At 41.5% G+C, this 20369-nt stretch overlaps 1 protein-coding gene across 6 annotated transcripts in view; it reads left to right on the top strand.

Annotated features, from left to right (window-relative positions):
• Positions 1-20369, top strand: part of FYN (FYN proto-oncogene, Src family tyrosine kinase) — a 130432-nt gene that overhangs the window by 91197 nt on the left and 18866 nt on the right. For 5 of the 6 annotated variants that reach the window (XM_082756647.1, XM_082756648.1, XM_082756644.1 and 2 more), the window contains 8 exons: positions 717-974; positions 1556-1652; positions 5087-5185; positions 6356-6459; positions 10683-10832; positions 13716-13880; positions 18411-18590; positions 20219-20295. In XM_082756647.1, the coding sequence (XP_082612773.1) occupies positions 728-974; positions 1556-1652; positions 5087-5185; positions 6356-6459; positions 10683-10832; positions 13716-13880; positions 18411-18590; positions 20219-20295 (1119 nt within the window). In that variant the 5' untranslated portion in view covers positions 717-727. Of the gene's footprint in view, positions 1-716; positions 975-1555; positions 1653-5086; positions 5186-6355; positions 6460-10682; positions 10833-13715; positions 13881-14360; positions 14517-18410; positions 18591-20218; positions 20296-20369 lie in introns of all 6 variants that reach the window. The other variant, XM_082756649.1, reaches the window with a different exon arrangement.

Below are 20369 nucleotides of genomic sequence, written 5' to 3'. Positions count from 1 at the left end.
GTTAATTCCTCCACGACTTTCTCTGCTTTCTTAGATCATTTATACTTCTGGCTACCCCAGCATCCGGTATCAGGACGCCTTACCCTTCAGTTCGGCATAGCATAAAGGAGCACTTGCTTTTGTTTTACATCTGCTATCTGATGAGTTCCCTCCTACTTTCCTGTGCTGTGATAATTATCAGCTCATTATCTGCTTTTCTGTCTGTGGCACAGAGCTCCAGCAATGAAAAAACGCCACACTGCCTTTCCATGAAGTCAAAGGAGCTCTTGCATGGTTGACAATGTTAGAAATGAATGAGTTAAGTGCCTCGTGTTTTGGGGCCAGACCTGAACACCTCCAGCAGTACTTTTTGGCTGTGTCTTTGCCTGGCAGTTGTGCTTTCCTAGTAAAGGATGAGCGAGGGAGATTTCTTCCTCCTACCCTCCTGCAAGCGAGCAATTTTCAGCCTTTGAGCTGAGGCTCCTACAAGAACAGGAGGGACCTCCTCAGCCCTGATGGGAAAGCACTGTGAGGTAAAATTTGATGTGAGCTTTTTCAACACGTTGCTGTTTATTTTCAAACGTGTTGTCAATGCTTTGATTTTTTTTTTTTTTCCAAAATAAATAAATAAATAGGTTTTGAGCAGTGAACTTAGTTTGATCCTCATCATACGTGAGTTTGAGGGAGGTCTGATGATCATAAATGTGTGAACGGTTCTCTTTTCCTTTCTCCTCTAGGATTTTAGATAATGGGCTGTGTGCAATGTAAGGACAAAGAAGCAACAAAACTGACTGATGAGAGGGATGGGAGTTTAACGCAAAGTTCAGGCTACCGCTATGGCACAGATCCCACGCCACAGCACTATCCCAGCTTCGGTGTGACTTCAATTCCAAACTACAACAACTTCCATGCCACAGGAGGCCAAGGACTGACGGTGTTCGGTGGAGTCAACTCCTCCTCTCATACAGGGACGCTGCGTACAAGAGGAGGAACAGGTGACTGTCAAAGTCTTGTTTCAGTGCACTCGTTGGGCATCAATCCCGTTATTACACTGGGGTCCCAGCTGTCTTGGCATGCTCTTTTGTCTAAATATTACCTTATAAATTAACGCAAAGAATTGGGGTGGAGCTGGGTCCTCAGCCCTGCCTTTGCAAACTTGCAGATGTTAGTTTGCATGGGGGATGAGAAATTATATATACAGCATGGCCAACTGACCACCTCGTCCCTCTACCTGGGAATGGAAGGTGTTGTTTGAGGCACCTCAGGTGGTTAACGGGAGATATTTGGTGTAGGTACATCTCAACTCTTCCAAAACACCTTGCCTACTTGGTATCCCTGCATTGTGTGTGGGTGCCAAACCAAGACGACTGATGACTCTAAAATCTGAAGGAGGTGGCGTGCCCACTAGCTGCATGAAAGCACAAGGATTAGTGGGAGGCTAGAGCAGGAGACTTCAGTTTATTTTTCTCCCCAGCAACTGGAATGGCTTACATTAAGCTTAGCCACCTGCTCTCCTGAAGCTCATTTTTCTTCTGTTTTTGGTGATGGAGTGTAACTCACCTATCTTCTTCTTTAGGTGTAACTCTTTTTGTGGCGCTTTATGACTATGAAGCAAGAACAGAAGATGACTTAAGTTTTCACAAAGGAGAAAAATTTCAAATACTTAACAGCTCGTAAGTTTTAGGCTTGTGAATATGCTTTTTAATATTTTTAAACTTTTAACATTGACAATTATATTTGCTTATGTCATTAGGAAAATATAATGTTGGATATTCAATATATGTAGGGCTTTTACTCGTTTACTTGTCTTTGCCTTTCAAGTGTTTATTACAGAAAAACAACTCAACCACATGCAGCTTTACTTCAAAAGTAAGCATTAGATTGTGTGATTCACTGCTTACATTTCACAGTAAACTCACATTCAGACCTGAGAGTACCAGCCCTGTGCTTTACCAGAAGCCACAGAAGCTCTGCAAGATTTATACTAGCACTTTCTGCAATCTGCTGCAAGCATCTCTACACAAGAACAAGCTAAAAAACAATTTACAAAAGAGAACTTGCACAGACTTGCATGTCAACATACGCTTAGAAGTGACAATTCTTTTTGTTTTAAAGGTAGGTGATATAATCTGGACTTGCTAGTAAGTTAAGTGAAAACACATCACTGCACAGTTGCATTTCATATAAAAAACACACTTTCATCCTGGAAGCCATCAACTTAAAATTAATTTCATTAACTGTCCAGAGGAAAAAAAAATTAGCAATTTAAAATAACATCTAAAATTACTGTGCTACTGACCTATATCAGAACATCTTTCAATTCCTGGCTCAAAACAGAAAGTTGAAAGCTACGTAGCATGTACAAGTAAAAATGGGTTAACAAGCAAGTGTGTAGCTTTTAGAGGCTTTGTAATATTGCTCTTATCTTTTTTCTTATACTATGTGACAGTGAAGAAAATTCATCCCTGGTGCAGCTCCTGTTAATTTTAATAGAACAACTCCAGGCTTGGAGTTGGCTCAATGTGAATTAAAGTGGTAAAAAAAAATAATCAGGTAATTCTGGGGAATATTTCATGAAGCCATGGAGCTGAGGACCTTTGATGTAGATGAAAGCACAGAAACTTCAGTTACAACTAGTAGAGGGAGCAGCACTATAAAGACCTCTCTACTTCTAAATTACCACTTGGAAAAAAAAAGAAAAAAAAGACACCTTTTTTAAAGTATTATCCTTTTTTTTTTTTTTCTTTTGTGTTGCGTGCTGCTTTCCCAACTTTACTATGTTGTAACCTGAAACAAATAGAAATTGCATGCATTGTGAATTCCTTACACGTGCCAGCTGATGGAATTAGGGGGTGCTCATAGGGATGTGCAGAGCAATGGTACTCAGAGTCAGTGGGACAGAGAGATTGTGGGTGGTTGTGGTACAGGCATTTTAATGCAGGTAATTACTGCCAGGAGGAAAGCTTTTTAAGAGAAGAAAAAAAAAAAATCATTCAGTGACTTTCCTGTAGGATTATAGATGCACAGTTCCCATCGAAGCCAGCTCTGCTTATAAACACAGGACCTAACCACGCTCCTGGAGGACTGACAGCCAGGCTGGGAATCTCCAGGGAGCAGCTTTTCTGTGAGAATGTTTCATCTCTCCATTTATATCAGAAATGACATGAAAGCAGACCATTTTTTGGAGTCTGCCACTGCTGCCCGCCCCAAGGAAGTACAAAAGTGCACTCGACCAGTTTTTCGGGAATTTTTTGAGAGGGTCGGGTTTGTCTTAACTCCAAATGAACGAAATTTGATTTGCGCTTTGGGTGAAAGGTTGAGGTCAGCACCACCTGAAATGGCACACAGAGGGCATCCCTGCCATTTGATGTCAGAAGTGGTCCGTTTCTGGGGCGGTTCAGAGCAGACTTCAGAGCTCAGAAACACTCCATCCCCATGGCCACTCCTGCATACCCTGGCTAGCTGCACTGAGTGGCCTCCTCCTAACTTAGGCTCATCAGGTGGGTGTCTGCTGTATTCCTCCTTCCTGGCAGCGCTTTGAGAGATTCAGGCTCCTCTCTTAAAGCAGAGGGGGGTTTTCCTGATGTTAAGATCTAGGGCACGTCTTTTTTCCCTCCCTAGGTGCGATGAGATACCTCCATCTAGTGGACTGTCTGTGCAGTAAGGAGAATAAATGGGAACCAGTGATACTGGTACAGTTCTGCTGCTGACTGTTCATGCCAGCCATCAAGGAGCTGAGCTGTGTATCAACCACAGCATGGCACAATCTCCCAGAAATCATCTGCAGCAGCATATGGGGGTAGTGTTAGTTCTGCAGCTGGTAAAATTAGGGACATAAACAGGGTCATTTGTCTGATATACTAATACACAAGTAATATGTATTAAAACAGTGACAGCTGCCAGCATCTAGAAAAGCTAGTTTTTCTTCAGTTTTGGAGCTGTAGCATTGGAAACATTACTTTTTTGATTCATCACAGCTGTTTTCTAGTTGTTTTCCATATTCTTTCTAGCTATAAAAGAAGGTGGAGTTGAAAATTTAAAATAAGAGAGCTCACCCTCACACAACCTTTCCTGCCTGTTTGTAACAGTCCAGACAATGTACTTTCTTTAACTGCTTGCTTATTGAAGAGGCAGGATTTTCTGAATTTTCTGGCCATGTTTGATAATAGCGTTTAATTTAGTGAACAAATCTTTTTTTAATTTTATTTATTTTTTTTTTTTCAGAGAAGGAAACCAAGAATTTTCTAAACAGTCCAGAAGTAGAAAATGCTTGTTAGGAGCAGTAGGAGTTATATATCAGGGAATTTGGTACTGAGAACTAAATACAAATTGCTCGATCCCAAATCATTGCATCCCGGTAAATGTCTGTTACAGCTGTGAGTTGTGCAGCAACATGCACTGTCTGAAGTGGGACCCCATGTCCCACTGTACACGTGTATGACAAAAATTGATGCTGAGCCTGTGGAGCACTGCCATAAGGTGGTCCTGCATGGACTCCTTCGTATTTAAATATTGTAGAAAAATGTGGTTTTTTAAGTATTTAAAAATGCAGCAAAGTCCTTTGCTATTTAAGATATCTCCTCCAGGTGGCCAGGAGAGGTAACCTAGAGAATGAAGTGTGATCTCTAAGGGCTACTTAAAACTCTGTGTTGATAGGTGGCTTTTTAATGTCTTGGGGTTTCAGATGAATAATGCTCGCGGAAGTTTGAATGTCGTGTTAAAATTAGCAGTGGATCTGAGTGTGTTCAATTTTGCCATTCTCCTATAAGCTCTCTCGAGGGTCTGTATTAGAATAATTGCTATGGAGACAGTTTTCAATATTCCAGTCCAAATTCAGCCGTAACCAAACCTGATTTCACTGGGTTGTTACGCCTGTTTATGCCATTATGCTCCATTTGGAAGGCTACGTTCCTAATAATAACGGATGCAAAGAAATGTGTAGATTATCGTGGCTGAGATGCAAACAGCTTTCTCAGAAGTACACCCATGACACAGAGAGGAGCTGCTGTGAATTCCTGCCACACACGTTGCAGGTGTCGTTAGCAGTAAGAGCACCGTCTGTACAGCTGTGTCTCTCTCTCACTTTTCCTCACCTCTTTTTCTGCAGGGAAGGAGACTGGTGGGAGGCCCGGTCCTTGACAACAGGCGAAACTGGTTACATTCCCAGTAATTATGTGGCTCCAGTCGATTCCATCCAAGCAGAGGAGTATGTTTTCTTTTCACTGTAAAGACCCATTAGTGCTGTATTAGAAGAAGATTTGAGGAGTTTGTTTTGATTGATTGCAGTGATTTTTCAAATGGCTTACATTATTTTTATTTCACTTCTTGACTGCACTGATAAATAATTAGGTAATTAGTAACAAAAGAAGCACAAGCTCAGTGCTTTTTCAATGTCAAAACATAGGAAGAAAACCTAAAGGAACACTGGTCTGCTTCCTTTATTCGAGTGTCAGCTAATTTCAGGCTTTAAGCAAAAGACGCCCTTGTGTTTCCTGAAACGATTTGGAAAAATGTTCAGAGTCAATTAGTGTGCAAACCATCTCAGAAACGGGGCACATTGGATCAACATATGCCTATCTATGCCTACAAAGCATAGAACAGGATGCATAGAACAGGATGCTACAAAGTATGGCTTGTGGGGATCTGTGCATTTTCTGAATCAGCTCTGCAGAAGGCCATGGACTCTACTGTTGAACTACTGCAGTTTGTACCTTAGTTTACATTTTGCTGTAGTTCATTGGCATTTTTCTGATAACTCAGTTATAAGGATACAGACATCATCTGGAATGGCTCTGTCCTGATTGCCTGTGAAATCAAAAAAATATATATTAATTGCTGCCGGAAAGAAAAAGGTATTGAAATTATAAAAGCCTTATAGAACCGCAGTAAAGTGGTTGCATCTGGTCCTTCTACTGGGGTTTTGTAGCTGTGCCGGAGCAAAAAATGTTGAATACTAATCTGCCACTATGTAAGTCAAATATATAGTTTATAGAAATATCTACAAAAATGCTGCTTTTCAGCAGCAGTGCATTTTTCTGCCCTCTTTCTTGCCCATTCCTTCCCCCTCCAAGTCTTGCTTACAGTTTGTCCCAATGTGGCCTTTGCTGTGAGACGCCAAACAAGTGTTCTCAGCATCTACTGATTATAGGCATAATGCACAGGTTATTGTACAAAACATACAACATCTACTTCATAGATCTGCAACATTGCTTCCACGCTACAACAAAAGAGACATAATATGACAATAGTGGTTGAATATACATAGTTTCCACAAATTGTCTACCATGTCTGAGCTCTGTGGCACTACCTATAATAAAGTAATAAGGTAATCCTATATAGATAGCATTTTTCTTACTATTTCTGATGTTTCCTTAAGGTGGTACTTTGGCAAACTTGGCCGGAAAGATGCTGAGAGACAGCTGTTGTCGTTTGGAAACCCAAGAGGTACCTTCCTGATCCGGGAAAGTGAAACTACCAAAGGTATGCTGGCCAAGGCTTTTCTGACAACAAATGAGAAGAAGTGACAAAAAAATCACGCTAAGTTTGTAAAACACCGTTTTCATTGCTATGAAGGTAGAGAAAAGTGCCATGTTGCATGCATTTGATGGAACATCCTGAGTTATGGAGTGAGTGTTAGAAGCAGAGAACAACCCAAGAACCCAAGAAAAACCATGCCAAGCTCTGTGCATGGCATCTGCAGTTCAGGTTGTGCTCAGGCAGGGTGCTCTGCTCTGCTGTCACACTCTGAACATGGTGCTGTCTCTCAATGAGTTAAGGTTAGCACCACTGCAGTGGAGCTGGGTGGAGACGGGCCCCTCAGAACAGCACTGTGCGGCTGCCAGAGGTAGAGGTGGTTAGCTTACTGGGAATAGGTGCTGGGAATCTGCAGTGTAGTTTGGGGAGATTTACTGCTTTCCTCAGAACAAGCAGAATATCTGGATCTTCTTGGCCATAGGATGAAGTTTGTGGGTGTGGAGGGTGCTGATTATTATTTAGGGAAGGTTAGGATTGGTTTGGTTTTTTGTCTTTCCTCTGTGAAATGCTGGATCCCTGGGGAAAAATAGTTTTAAATTCATAGACTAGCGATGAGAAAACTTTACAATATGTATAATGAATATATTCAGAAAGTATTCAGCTGTATACATTCTGTTGAAATCGAGTGGAAGGATGTATTCTCCTCCTCCCCTGTAAAAATACTAGAGGCATTCCAGTTTTCCTGGTGGGTGCTATCATTGCTTCTACATTTAGTTCGTGAGGCCTGTCAACATCTTCTTCAAAGCTTTGTATGTATGGAAAGATCTTTCTAACTCATACAGCTGTTGAGGAGAAAACATGCAACTAACTGAAAACAAACTTGGCTATTTCTCAACTAACCAGCAATCTGAAACAATAGCTTTGGGAAGCATAAGTCACTGGAATTAAGTTCTGAAGTCTAATGGTGGTTCATGTAATTAAAGCACTGAGTTGTCAGTGCTTTGATCAGAGCACACTCCGTCAGCTCATGTTAGCATGCAAAGTGGTTGGAGTCGTGGCTGGAATAAGGGCTTCAAGAAGCACCACTGCTCCCTTCTCTCTGAGCTATCTTCAGGCGCTGCGTTCTGCCTCTTGAATCTGTCAGTTTTAGAATTTTGCCTGCTGCAGTCACCGGAATCCTCCTTCACTGTACCAACCTCGAGGACCATTAATGATGCAAAATCAGCCTCAACGTGCTGTTGTTTCAGACAGCTGATTTCCCATCTTGCCACCCCGCAGCTTCATCATCCCTTATCTTGCAGTGAGGCACTCTCACCAGAACCAAGATCTGCCCGAACTTGCTCTTTTTCTGCAAATAGCCTCCACCTGTCCATTTTCACCAGCAGTTGTTGTGTATGTGAGAAGCAGGCAGGCTTCATTCCAGTCTGTGCTGAGTTTAAGAACTCTCTAATACAAGCATGCTTGGATCCTAAAAACAACATTGTTTCCCTAAACCCTGTTATCTGTTTAGTCTGTTCTGACCTTCTTTACACAGTGATAGGGGATATGTTTTGCAGGACTGTTTACATAGCTAAGTAAGTCAGGTTTCTTACTAGAGCTTCTTGTAATTGGGGAAAATGGAACAATCCATCCATCACGGTGGGGTTTGTAGCAGCAAGCTGGATTTCTCTGCATTAAGGCTCAAGGCTTTCTGCATCTTCAGGCTGAGTTTGCATCACAGCCATTGGCAAAAACAAAACATGCATGTTTTTTGTCAAAAATGCCTGTGTCCCTTCTAATCTTTGTGGCGTGTAAATATGTTCTCAGAAGACAAAAAAGGGAGTTTGTTGTTCATGGGAAAGGAAAAAACCGACTGGGAGGACTGCATGGTGCATTCTCCACTAAGCCCTCTCAAAGTGCCTTGCCCCAGCTAGTCATCTTGGGCTTGAGGCAGGAATTGTTTGGTGACCTAGAATTGTCCCGTCTGCTTTAAATAATAACAATAATAAAATTAATCAAGATCATGTTAAAAGTATCATCATGGATGACTTCAGCATGAATGACCTCCCTTGATCATGGTCGCCTTCTCTCCTTACTTCCAAAATAAATCAGTCAGGGCTGGCTTTTCGTTTCTTTCAATGCCTCGCTACCCAGGTACTTCATCAGCTCTTGTCTGGATAATCCTTCACCTGGTTTCAATCTCCACCCTCCAGTGCTGTCTGGTTTTAGGTTCATTTTTTAAAAAAATCATTAGAATGATATATTGTAATGTCATATTTCTACCCAATTTTTTATTACTTGTATCTTTTATATTTCAATCTATCCGCGGATAATAATGAGTAGTCTAAATAACCAACAGCCTAAATAAATGAATGATAAAATCCATCTTGGTTCTTGTTTTTGTCCAGATTTGAACTAAAGCTCCAGTCCTGCAACTTGATCCGAGGTCATCGGGGGTCCATGAAGGGCCACCCACGCAGATCTGATTGCAGACCTGGAGCCAGGGATTGTTTACATTTTCCTAAAGAATCCGAAATAGTGACCAGATAGGCAGGGAGTGTGACTAAAGAAAATACAGCTGCTGCTGTGTTTGTGGGTCAAAACTCACAACTGCAGAGGTGGAAAACCCTGCCTGGAAAAATGTGAAAGTAGGCAGGCAGCGTACAACCAGCAGTGCTGGTACAAGGCAGGCACAAAATTAGCTTGCAAATCCCCCAAACGCTTTGAACTCCTAGCTTAGAGAGATGTCCTTACTTAGTGGGAGAATCTCCTCAGAAAAATAACCTAAACAAACAGTATTTTTCTACACTTAGAAATAAAAACCCTGTCACTTCTCTGAGGGTGTCTGCCATTCACATAAAACAGAATCATGTGTGTAAGTGCTGGCTCTTTTCCTCCTATTTAGAGGATAAACAACAGGGAATTTGAGAAGCCCTTGGTGTCAGGGAGTCAGGGTGGAGAAGTTTTGTTCTCCTCTGCTGCTCCACTCGGTGGTGAGCCATTTACCAGTGTGACCTGTTGCAGTATAACACAGTCAAATAAATTTTAGAGTCTCATAAAACATCCTCCTGGGGAGAGGGGAGACATCCAAGAAAGGCATTTCATATCAGGAATCTCAGCCACGTAACCGTGTTTTTTTAAAACTATTTCATTTAGCTGGAGGTGATCCTGGAGGATGTGAATCTGTCACGTGTGTTAAAAGTACTGTGATTTGGATCATCAGCAGTCCATGCCATCAGACTGTAGGAATCATTCTGCCTTTCAGACTATCCAAAATTGTCTGCCGGTGGTTTTCCTTCCCTGTTCTTAGCTGACATGGTTACCAGTGCAAGCAGCCTGGACTCCAGAAGGAGGACCTTTCTGACATCTCTGCAGCTGCCAGTTACCTTTGTATTTTTCTTCTGATTCCTGAATTACCCTTGAGTAAACACAACATCAGTCTGAACCCTGAGCAAAGACATGACTTCACTGCCTTTGAGATGGCCATGTTTTTGCTCAGAAAACTGCATTGTGCTATAAAATACGGCTTCATCTCTGAATCTATAGAGAACCAAGAGATCATTAAGACACCTGAATGTGCAGGTCCCCATGTTGGTGGCCCAGCCTGTGGGAAAACTGCTGCCAAGCAGGATGTCTCGAGGCATCTCACATGGCCCTTAACCCCTGTGTTTGGGCATCTGAATCCCATCAGTAAGCTCTAAAGTTCCAGCATGGATTTGAGAAGTGAAATGTTCAGTTCTTGCAGGTCTTCTGGTGCGTCGTGTTAGCAGTGTACAACCTTCCCAGGACTGTGATGTACAAAATATGCTATTTTTTTTGTGAAGAAGCTTGGGATCCATCTGGGTGACAACGCTACCTGTATATAAAGTCATTATTTCCAGTGCTCCCTATGAAAATCTTGACATTTACCACCTACTGGCATTTAGCTGAAAAAGAGTATTTGCAGAATGACCTGGCACTTAAAATGGGAAAAGTCAATTTAATAACCTGAAGCACTAAATGTTAAAATACGAGTTTTCATTTACATAGACATCCTGATTTCCTTCCAGAAAAGTATGAAAGGGACACGGCGTGAACACTAAAATTTCCATGATACCTCCTTTAATGTGGTAGATTCTCTTGTTATTTTCAAGATACAATAGGTATTTTTGAAGCAATTTCTCTTTCACTTTATAACAAATGACCAGCAAATGAAAATTTGTGTCTAAAAAGCCATTTACAATTTTTTCTTTCTCCTTTTCTTGGAACAGGTGCCTATTCCCTGTCTATTCGTGACTGGGATGATATGAAAGGAGATCATGTCAAACATTATAAGATTCGCAAACTTGACAATGGTGGATATTATATCACAACTCGGGCACAATTTGAAACTCTTCAGCAGCTGGTTCAGCATTATTCAGGTAACTTTTCAGATAATACGTAGCACTCTTAAGTACTTTAAAGCAAGTGTTTACTGCTGAGCTGACGGATGTGTAAGATGCCCTAAAGAGTCATTTGAGCTATGTCTCTTGCTTGTTGTAATGCATCTTCCATTATCCCTTTCCCATTACAGTTATAAATGGCTTTGAGTGCTGTTCACAGCATACAGTGGCTGAGCTTTTAAAAGCTAGCACTCTGCTGAGGTAAAGGCTTTGCCTGCTCTCCCTTTTCTAAGCAAACAGAATTACTCAATTTGACTAGCACATCTGAATTCCCTCTGCATAAGCCAATGCTAACACGTACCTTTTGCAGCACAGTATTCCTAATAAAGCAAATAGGGAATTGCAGTGTGGAATTCAGTCACTTAAAGCAATGACCAAAAGGTTTGCGTATATAACCTGACTCAAATTTTCCCATTGAGTTTGTGTTCATTGTGGAGAGTATTAACATTTAAATTTTAATTGGTCTAATTTTAGAAATAAATACAGCAAGGCGGGTGTTTCTCTATGCATACTGCATCCACCCACCAAGCTCTCTTTTTTTTTTTTCTAAATTCCTGTGATTAAAATGTAACATGAACTATTCAACCCAAAAGTGCATCCTGCTGTCACTGGGGATTGGTATACAATAGTTACAACTAAAAAAAACCCAGACCTCTGCATAAGACCACTGTTTTTTATGTAAGATTGCCATGCTTCTCAGCATGGGCATTTTCAAAGCAGAAGTTTGAATTTTAAATTATTCTTTTTATTTTCTCCTTACTTTAGCTTTTCATATTAGCAAGTGACCCCAAATGCTCGCTGCTCAAAAACTTTTCATAAATTTTACTGGAAAATCAACTTCTTTGTGGGGTGTTTTTTTATGTATTCTTTGTATTCTGTCTGCTGTATTCTTATGCTATTCATACTAGACATCTGGCTGTCTTCTCCGCCCAGTTTCTCGTGGGTGTATGCTGCCTGGGAGAATTTCTAGCTGTTTCTGGTGACTCTGCATTAAGCTAAGCTAAAGAATGTATAAAAACTCACATCTAAGCATGAAAATTTTCAAACTCCTTATACCAACTGGTATACGCCAACTTTTAGTTATCTGTGGTCAAAATATTTGGGTTGCGTATTTCCCGTGCACAGATGCAGAGATACATTTGTCTCTGGACAAATATGGGAAAAGTCATTTCCTTGCCTCACAGATCAGTGAGATCCAGGCAGGGTAGCTCAGGAGCTGATGGTACAGACCCATCCCACAGCGGTTTCACCTGCAGTCTCCCATGCCCAGGCCCAGCTGACTCAAAACATAAATACTGCCTCTAACTACCTGCTCAGCACTCTGGATTCAGGGAGAGAGGTTTATGACTGCCTAGATTTACTTTTAGAAAGTGCTCAGTGATGCCCAAATGGCTCTGTAAAGATCAGCGTGGTTCCTGAAGAACCCTGAAGAGTCCATAGGTCAGCACCTCCAGCCTTCATCCCATCGCTGTCCAGTCCTGGGTCAGGAGTTGGAAGTACCAAGTGTGGCTTTGCACAGACACCATTCACCATTCCCTAACAACAAATCTTTCAAGGATAAGTATTGTTCTGGTGCGTGCAGCCCGGGCTTACTGGAGCACCAGCATGCCAACTTGCTTGTTTGTTGTTGTTGTTTCAATTAAAGAAGACAAGGAGGTCTTGTAAACCTCTAGTTCTTTTCTGCAGCTATCCAAAATTGTAAGGAAGCTTTCCAGATACTGTCCGTATTTGGAGTAGTCCCTACCCTGATGTTCCTATTGGAATTATCTTGGAATAAGATGTGCCAACTGACCAGCTCATCTTCCCATTCTGTGGACTTTGCTGTCCTGCTGAAGGAAGCCCAAGGTTCCTGTCAGGGTGTCTCTGGGGACTGACCCACCACCTCATAACAGCTGTGCTGAGGAGGGAGAGTGTGGTGTTGCAGGAACTTTGGTGTTTGCCCACCCTGTGATGCTGAAAGAAACTTTTCACCTTCCCAGAAAGAAGTCTTGTTCAGCAGAATAAAGATTGTATTTGAGACTAAAAACCAGTAGCAGTTGCCCACCTTGTCCTGCTCTGCTGTCCCGTTTTAAGATGCAAGCTGCTCTGCAGCTTTATATCATAGCCTACTTGGTGCTGCATAGTACATTACACAACATGTATGTGTAGGTGTGTATATATATATATATATATAAATCATTGGTTTTACTCTGGCTAAAATATTTTGTGACTTTTGTCACAGTTCAGTCTTCTGTGAAGCTTTGCAAGAGATAAGTATAATGAATCTGCCCCAAATGATGCAGGACTGTCTTCATACACTAATAAAAGTCTGTTTTATTAGGAATGCTAGAAAAAGACTGCTAGAGGATACCCAGAACAATACATTTTCACAGAATAGGATATAAAAAATACCATTTCAGAGGTCACATTAAAAAAATTGCAAAAACTCTGCCTAATTTTCATCACTGTGGTTCTTAGAAAATCTGAATCCTCCTTATGTTTCTGTTACTTAGTTCAGGAACAAATCAGCTTGTAAGTTACTGATGATATTTAAAAAGTTATGCTGTACTATATACTATACCAGTTACTTATGCAGTTATCTTAATGCAGCTTTGTGGGAGAAGGGAAATCCTGAGTCCATAAGAGAAACCATTGATGGTCACCTTCAATTGCAGGCTGTGGAAGCAGAAACTAAAATATTTCCTGTTCTGTCTCAGATGAATATGTTTCAGTGTTCAATTTCTAATCTTCCAGGATGCTTTGTGGTATGCAACTAACAGCTGTTGTGAGTAGCATTGTTTTTATGCTTACTGTTTTTGTTTCATGTCACACTTTTTTTTCTTTCCTCTTCTTTGCTGTTGGCTTCACTTCTGGCTCCATCAGAGAGAGCTGCAGGTCTTTGCTGCCGCTTAGTAGTCCCCTGTCATAAAGGAATGCCAAGGCTTACTGATCTGTCTGTCAAAACCAAAGATGTCTGGGAAATTCCACGAGAATCCCTACAGTTGATCAAGAGACTGGGAAATGGGCAGTTTGGGGAAGTATGGATGGGTATGGAGCAAAATAATTATTCTAAAATAGCTCTCTGTGTGGGGATTGCAAGATGGAAGGTGAAAATGTAGGACATCGTGACCCACAGGAAAAAAAAAAAAAAAGCAAAGCTCAAATTGTTAGGAGAAATACCTTTGCAATCATGACTCTGACCCTGAAATTATTTAATTTAATCTTCAACTTTTACTGTAATGGATGGCAAAAGAAAACTGAAATTTCATGTTTCCTTGGAAGGCTTCAATTATGACAAATTACCACCATTTTAATAATAAATCACAGCTCACATAGCAATCTGTTAATTATACCAGTGAGCCTTTTCCTGCAAGCTAATAAAAATGTCTTTACCTTCAGTATCCAAAAATCAGTGTTTGCAAATGAACCTTAATGCAGCACTGAAACACAAGTCACCTTCCATCTTTCTCAATGCATGCATAATTTTGGATTATAAGTGTGTTTTTTTATTAATTTCCTCTCCTATAGAGAAAGCTGATGGTTTGTGTTTTAACTTAACTGTGATTGCTACGAATAATACCCCACAAACTGTTGGATTGGCTAAAGATGCATGGGAAGTTGCACGTGATTCATTATTTCTGGAACAGAAGCTTGGTCAGGGCTGTTTCGCTGAAGTGTGGCGTGGTAAGGCAGAGAATATATTTTCCTTTGGATGGATCTTTTAAGGCCCTCTTGGCTGAAATAAGCATTTCAAGTAGAGATCTTAAGGCTCAAAGATCAGAATAATGCAAAATGTTAGACTGTATCACCTCAAACAGACATACATACAGTAATCCCCATGGAAACTTGCTTTCATTTACACACACTGATAGGAGAGTGCAGGGCTTTCAACTTCATTAATTGCATTGAGTTTATTTGAGTGACTACACAGTTGTCAGGTTTTAAAACAGAAAGGATGCTGAACCTTTAAAGTAGAATGGCTAACCAGAAATTAACCTGGTAAACAGGCATTTTTCTTTCCTCATCTGTTTTAGCATTGCTGGGGTCAGACCCTGAAATTGCTTCCATCCCCTCCCCCAGATTTAAAGATTAGCAAGCTAATATTGTCAAGCCAGCTTTCCCATGCATCCACTCCATTAATTCAGTTTTGAAATTTGTATCTGCAGCAGAATCCTGTAACTCAATATAGAGACCAGGGACAATAGAGTCAAGACTTGCCCAGCCCAGCTGAACCCACACTTTGAAGTCCAGAAACACTGACATTTTCCAAATCCACTGACATTGTTTTCTGCCCACTTGCCAGCTTTACTTACTACTCCCTTTCTATGGGCCTCATTCTTTTAACGACTACAGAACAATAGCAATTAAAAATATATATAAATCTTAGAATGGCCGTAGCATTGAAACACAATGTAGTGGCCATTTAATAAGAGGTGGGCTCAATTTTGGTGCCAAACTGCACTCTGTGTAGCCTCTTTTAAAACGTCTGATTCAAATAAAGACTCACCATATGTTGTTTCTTTACTTCATAGGCATTTGGTGGAGTGGTTTGGTCGTTCTTTTTGTTGCAGCGACACAAAGAATGTAAAACCAAAATAACCAGTGGGTTCTCCTGGGCTCTTGCAGCTGTTTTCCGTTGCAAGACTACAGCAAGGAGCATGGCAGCAAGTCTGAAATTTATAGAATGTGTTTGAGCTATTACCAAAAAAAAAAAAAAAAAAGATAAAAACAAACTATGTTTTATATTAGCATCCCTATATAACTGCAGTTTCACCTTCTTGTTTTCCATCTTGAATGCACGTGAGAGTTTCACGTTGATATTAATAGTTAGTGGCCAGCTTTTTTTGTGATCTTAAACTGTTACAATAAGCTAAAGTAAGAAATGTAATTAAAAAAAAAAAATCAGCTATGAGAAACAAAGTGCCAAGTGCCAGTACCAAATATCTGTCAGAAATGGAGAAAATACTATTACAGTTGTGACATTATTTTTCCTAATGTACAGTAAAAATGTTAATAGCCCTGAAGCGTTACCAAATTGGAATAGATTAACACGGTAAAAAAGAATAAAAAAGCCATTAAGTAGTAACTAACTACCTGCGGGAGGAGTTCAGACGGAGGGCTCCGCTAAGGAAAGTTATTTAATTGTCTGTGAGATATAAAGATACCAAAACACAACAAGAAAATTTTACGATTTAAATTGGATGAGAGAATAAGTTTACCTTTCTGTCTGATTTTCTTTTCTTAACCAAAGGTAAAATCCTAGTTTATTGATGTCAGTGACAAAAACCCTGGTGTCCGTGAGGCTCGGGTTCTGCCCAGTTTGTGTAACTGGTGCTGCTCCTGCGAGTGACTGGGACCAAAGCGCTCTGTGTGTCCATGGCTCAATGGCTCTATACAGGACACCCTCCCTTTCACCCATCCCAAAAGGTTTTGGCCACTCTGCTTGTGAAGCCAAGAGCTCAGGAGCCTGCCTTAGGTGCTCTCAGGTGCTCAGGACATCACTCCAGCCCCAGCAGTGGTCACAGCACTTAGCGCTGAGCTGGCAGAAGAAAACCAAGGTGTAGTGAAAACCAAACTCATACTGCACACATATTCTGGCTAATATGCTTCTCAACCCCTCCTCAAACAGCCTGTAGCTGCATGAGCAGCCCTGGAAGCAACAGGCAGCATTCGCAGCGGCTCCCCCACCGCTTCTCCCTTGCCCTGGATGAGGCGAGATGGCAGCTGGGAACTGACTGCTCACACAAAGAGCAACCCACTTCATTTATGCCCTGGCAGGCTGCAAGAGCTCACAGTGAAGTTATTTTGGCTTAACCAGTTCCTGTGCAGCAGCTGAGCCACGGTAACTGACAGTCAATGCGCTTTTCACAGATACATACTAGGAATTACCCTTTTTGTTGACACCCGAATTTATAGAAGCTAGATTTGAGCCTCAACCTTCAATGTACTTTGTAGGTCTTCTGCTATTTTCATGTTCATGTGCAGCAGAGTAGGTTTCTCCCAGCACAATTTACATCTGAAGTTACACAGTGCTGCTCTCCAGCCTTGTTAAAACACAGCTCCCTGTTCACACACTGTAGGGGATCTTTGGGATCCCAATTAAAAGAATGGCACTGCTGCACTCTCCAGTCCGTGCGTGCTCTGTAGAGAGACGATGGGGAGAGCATGGACTGCTTATAATTGCATAAATATATCTATATAAATTTAGTTACTTTAAAAGTAACGTAATAAATAAACTGCCATTGCTTCCATTGCTCCTCTTTACTGTAGGACCAGAGCAGTGAATTTATCAGTAAAGGCAGTCGAGGATTTCTCTGAACACCCGTAGCTCTGTGTGTGTCTGACAACTCCACAGCGCTGTATGAAAACACACAGCTGAGATGTGTTCGCCTGGACTTCTGCCAGCTCACAGAGCAAGCTGCTGGGGATCCTGCGCTTCCAGGGCTGGTGGCTTCAGCCCTCACTGCAGGCTGCTGCGAGCTCAGGGCTCCCGCTCGGCTCCACGGCAGCCCTGCCTCTGAAGCAGGGTTCAGGGAAACCTGGCCCAGGAGCAACCAGAAGGCACTAGGGAAGCGGTATTTCTGCCCACTTTCGTTTTCTTCACTTGCCCTTCCCCTGAGCCCCAGAGAAACCTGTTAACGTAGGTAGCTGTTGATTTTTTCCTTTCCATTCCTCCCTCTCCTCCTTGCAAACTCCCAAGTGCCACCCCACCACTTGTGGGAAGCCCTGAGTCAGCCTCCCCTGGTTCTCCCCAGCTCCTCGTGCAGGCTTTTGGGGTCCAGAGCCAGGTGCCTCCCTTCCTTGCCCTGCACCCCAGGGCCTCTGCACCCCTTTGGCTCTCCCCACAAGGATGCCCCAGCCCCTCGGGAGCAGCTCTGGCACGTCCTCAGCCCCACTGTGAGGGTTGGTAGATCATGGTGTGACCATGTCAGTCCCAACCACGAGCAGAGAACAAGGTGAGGTGGGGAGGAACCTCCTCATTTTCAGCCAGCAGCTGCCGGGCTTCCAGGGGCGAGGAGGGGAAGGGAAAAGACACATTTCGGTCTGGAGGCAGGCCCATGTTTGTGAAATGAAATTGATTCCGAATTTGTTCCTTGGGAATTTTTCTCATATATTTTTTTCCTCTGACTCAGAAGAAAAACAACATGTCAAAATGTCTTGCAAATGGAAAGTTCTGGGTTTAACCAGTTCTGCTATCCAAATCTGTGACTGGAGCTGTGTTGTTGTCTGGAGTCATTCCTTATTAGCAGGGAAATGCATAAAGATGGATTTCAGCAGTCCTGCATTTTTTACTCAGAGGAGGTTTCCGTGGGTATCACTGGAAGCGTTGTCTGAGTAAGACAAGAGAGATCACACCCCAGTGCCAATGGGAGTATTATTTTTTGGTATAATAGAAAAAGACTAAGACATGAGGGAGGCGTGGGAGGAATGTAAATGAAAAGGCAAAATGCGAAACCACTCTTAAAAAAAAAAACAAAAAACAGTCTTGTGTCCTTGCTAGTTTACTCCTCTGTTTTATGTATCAGTCAGAAAAAGGAGCAGAAGATGTTTAATCTAACTAACTGTCTGTGCTTGTAGGTACGTGGAATGGAAATACTAAAGTGGCTATCAAGACTCTGAAGCCTGGCACTATGTCTCCAGAGTCATTCCTGGAGGAAGCCCAAATCATGAAGAAGCTAAAACATGACAAACTGGTCCAGCTTTACGCCGTGGTATCTGAAGAACCCATTTATATTGTCACGGAGTACATGAGCAAAGGTGAAGCCAGAGCTGCTGCTCTTGATAACAGTGTTTTTTCTTTCTCGAAGCTCAGAGGAAGTCTCTGAGTCTCATACAGAGTCATTCAACTCTGAATGGGGCCCAAAAACTAAAATCCCCCCTAGGTGTACAAGCAAGAATCACATAAAGAAAGTTTGCATGAGGTGGACAAGGGAGAAGCCAGTGCATCTTAAGTGTTTTCAACTGCATCATTGTAATATATGATTTGCACATATGATTCTTTTTTCTTTTCCCTGTTCTTTCCCCTTCCCTTTTTCATTCTCCCTTCTCTTTTTCTTTAAGCTACCTAACTGGTAACAACAAAGTAAAATGAGAAAAGAAAAACTTTCAGCTCCATCAGATCTCCAGCAGGGGTGCTGAGAGTAGAGCAAAAAAATCTGCCTGTTTTGGAAAAGCAAAGGAACCAAATAGGAAACATAAGTTCTCACAGGGAAATTTCATTGTACATTGGAGGATACACTCTGAATTTTTCAGTACATTTTTTCAGCCTATTTGGAGTTGATTTTTATTTTCCTGGCAGGTGCCTGCCCACCTCCCTGCTCAGAGGCATCCAAACGCTGACTAACTCACACTTTAATCATATGTCTTAGTGACAAGCATGTGCTTTTTCCCATTAAAAGAAAAAAAAAAAGAGAAAAGAACAAGAAAAAGAAAGAAAGAAAAAAAACAACTTCTCAAAAGCCTTCTGAAATATGTGGTTTATTTTGGCTTAGTTTACTATTTTTTACTGTACCATTTTCCGTCTTTGTTTCTGAGGTTGTGGCTGAGGATTTATCAAGGGAGAAATGTCTAATCAACTTTCTTTTCCCCTTATTTATTAAACCAATTCACTGACCTTATTTAAAGGAGACTGCTACACTTCTCTGCTTAAATAAAAGGTTGAGAAGAGAGCTGTAGCACTCTATGCTATTTTTAAAAGCTACAGGGGACTTCCTTGCTTTTCCTTACAAGAGGGGCTTGTGTCCATATTGCTTTTGCTAAAATCACTTCCATTTGATCTCTGCTTGGTCTTCTCTAGTTTTGAACAGTGATCATCTAAAATTAATGGTTCATGTTTGTTAACTAGAGAAGGAGGGCTACAAATAGCATGGTTACCAATTTCCTAAAGAAAATTAGCCTTTGTTAGTGCTATCCCATTTGGAGTTACCAAGCTCCAGGCTGACCTTTCTTTTGGAGCAGGTTGAGCTGGGATCTGACTTTTTCCATAGCTTGTGTGGCTTGGAACCAAGCTGATGCTTTTCAGCGGGCTGAGGCCTTTTGAGAGCAGCAGGTATACAGTTTCAAAGAGCACTGGAAAAGTTAAGAAAGATCAGCTTCCTTAGTAATGGTCAGGAAAATTAAAAACAACTTTCTTCTCCCTGCAACTTTCTTTGGACTAGTGACATACTCTTCTGCAAGCCAACCTTAATGCAGAGTGAAACAAGTATAGCAGGAAAATTTAAAACTCTTGTGTTTGCTTTTTTCTGGTTTTGTTTTGTTTTGTTTTGAAATTGTCCACTTGCACTCAAAGCATTATTGTCTTTAATATTGCACATATCGTTGCATCTCCAACCTGATAGCCACTGTTTCCTCAACATTTCTGTATTGTGTCTACTTTGCTTTTACAGGGAGTTTGCTAGATTTCTTAAAAGACGGCGAAGGAAGAGCCTTGAAGTTACCGAATTTAGTGGACATGGCAGCCCAGGTCTGTTTTCAGACTACTGAGCACTGAGGTGTGCATGTTGTGTAGCCCACTGATGTCTGAGTTCCTTTTAAAAT

Source organism: Aythya marila (assembly GCF_965140915.1).
Source record: "Aythya marila genome assembly, chromosome: 3".
NCBI classification, from domain to species: domain Eukaryota; kingdom Metazoa; phylum Chordata; class Aves; order Anseriformes; family Anatidae; genus Aythya; species Aythya marila.
This window is presented reverse-complemented; position numbering and strand designations above follow the sequence as displayed.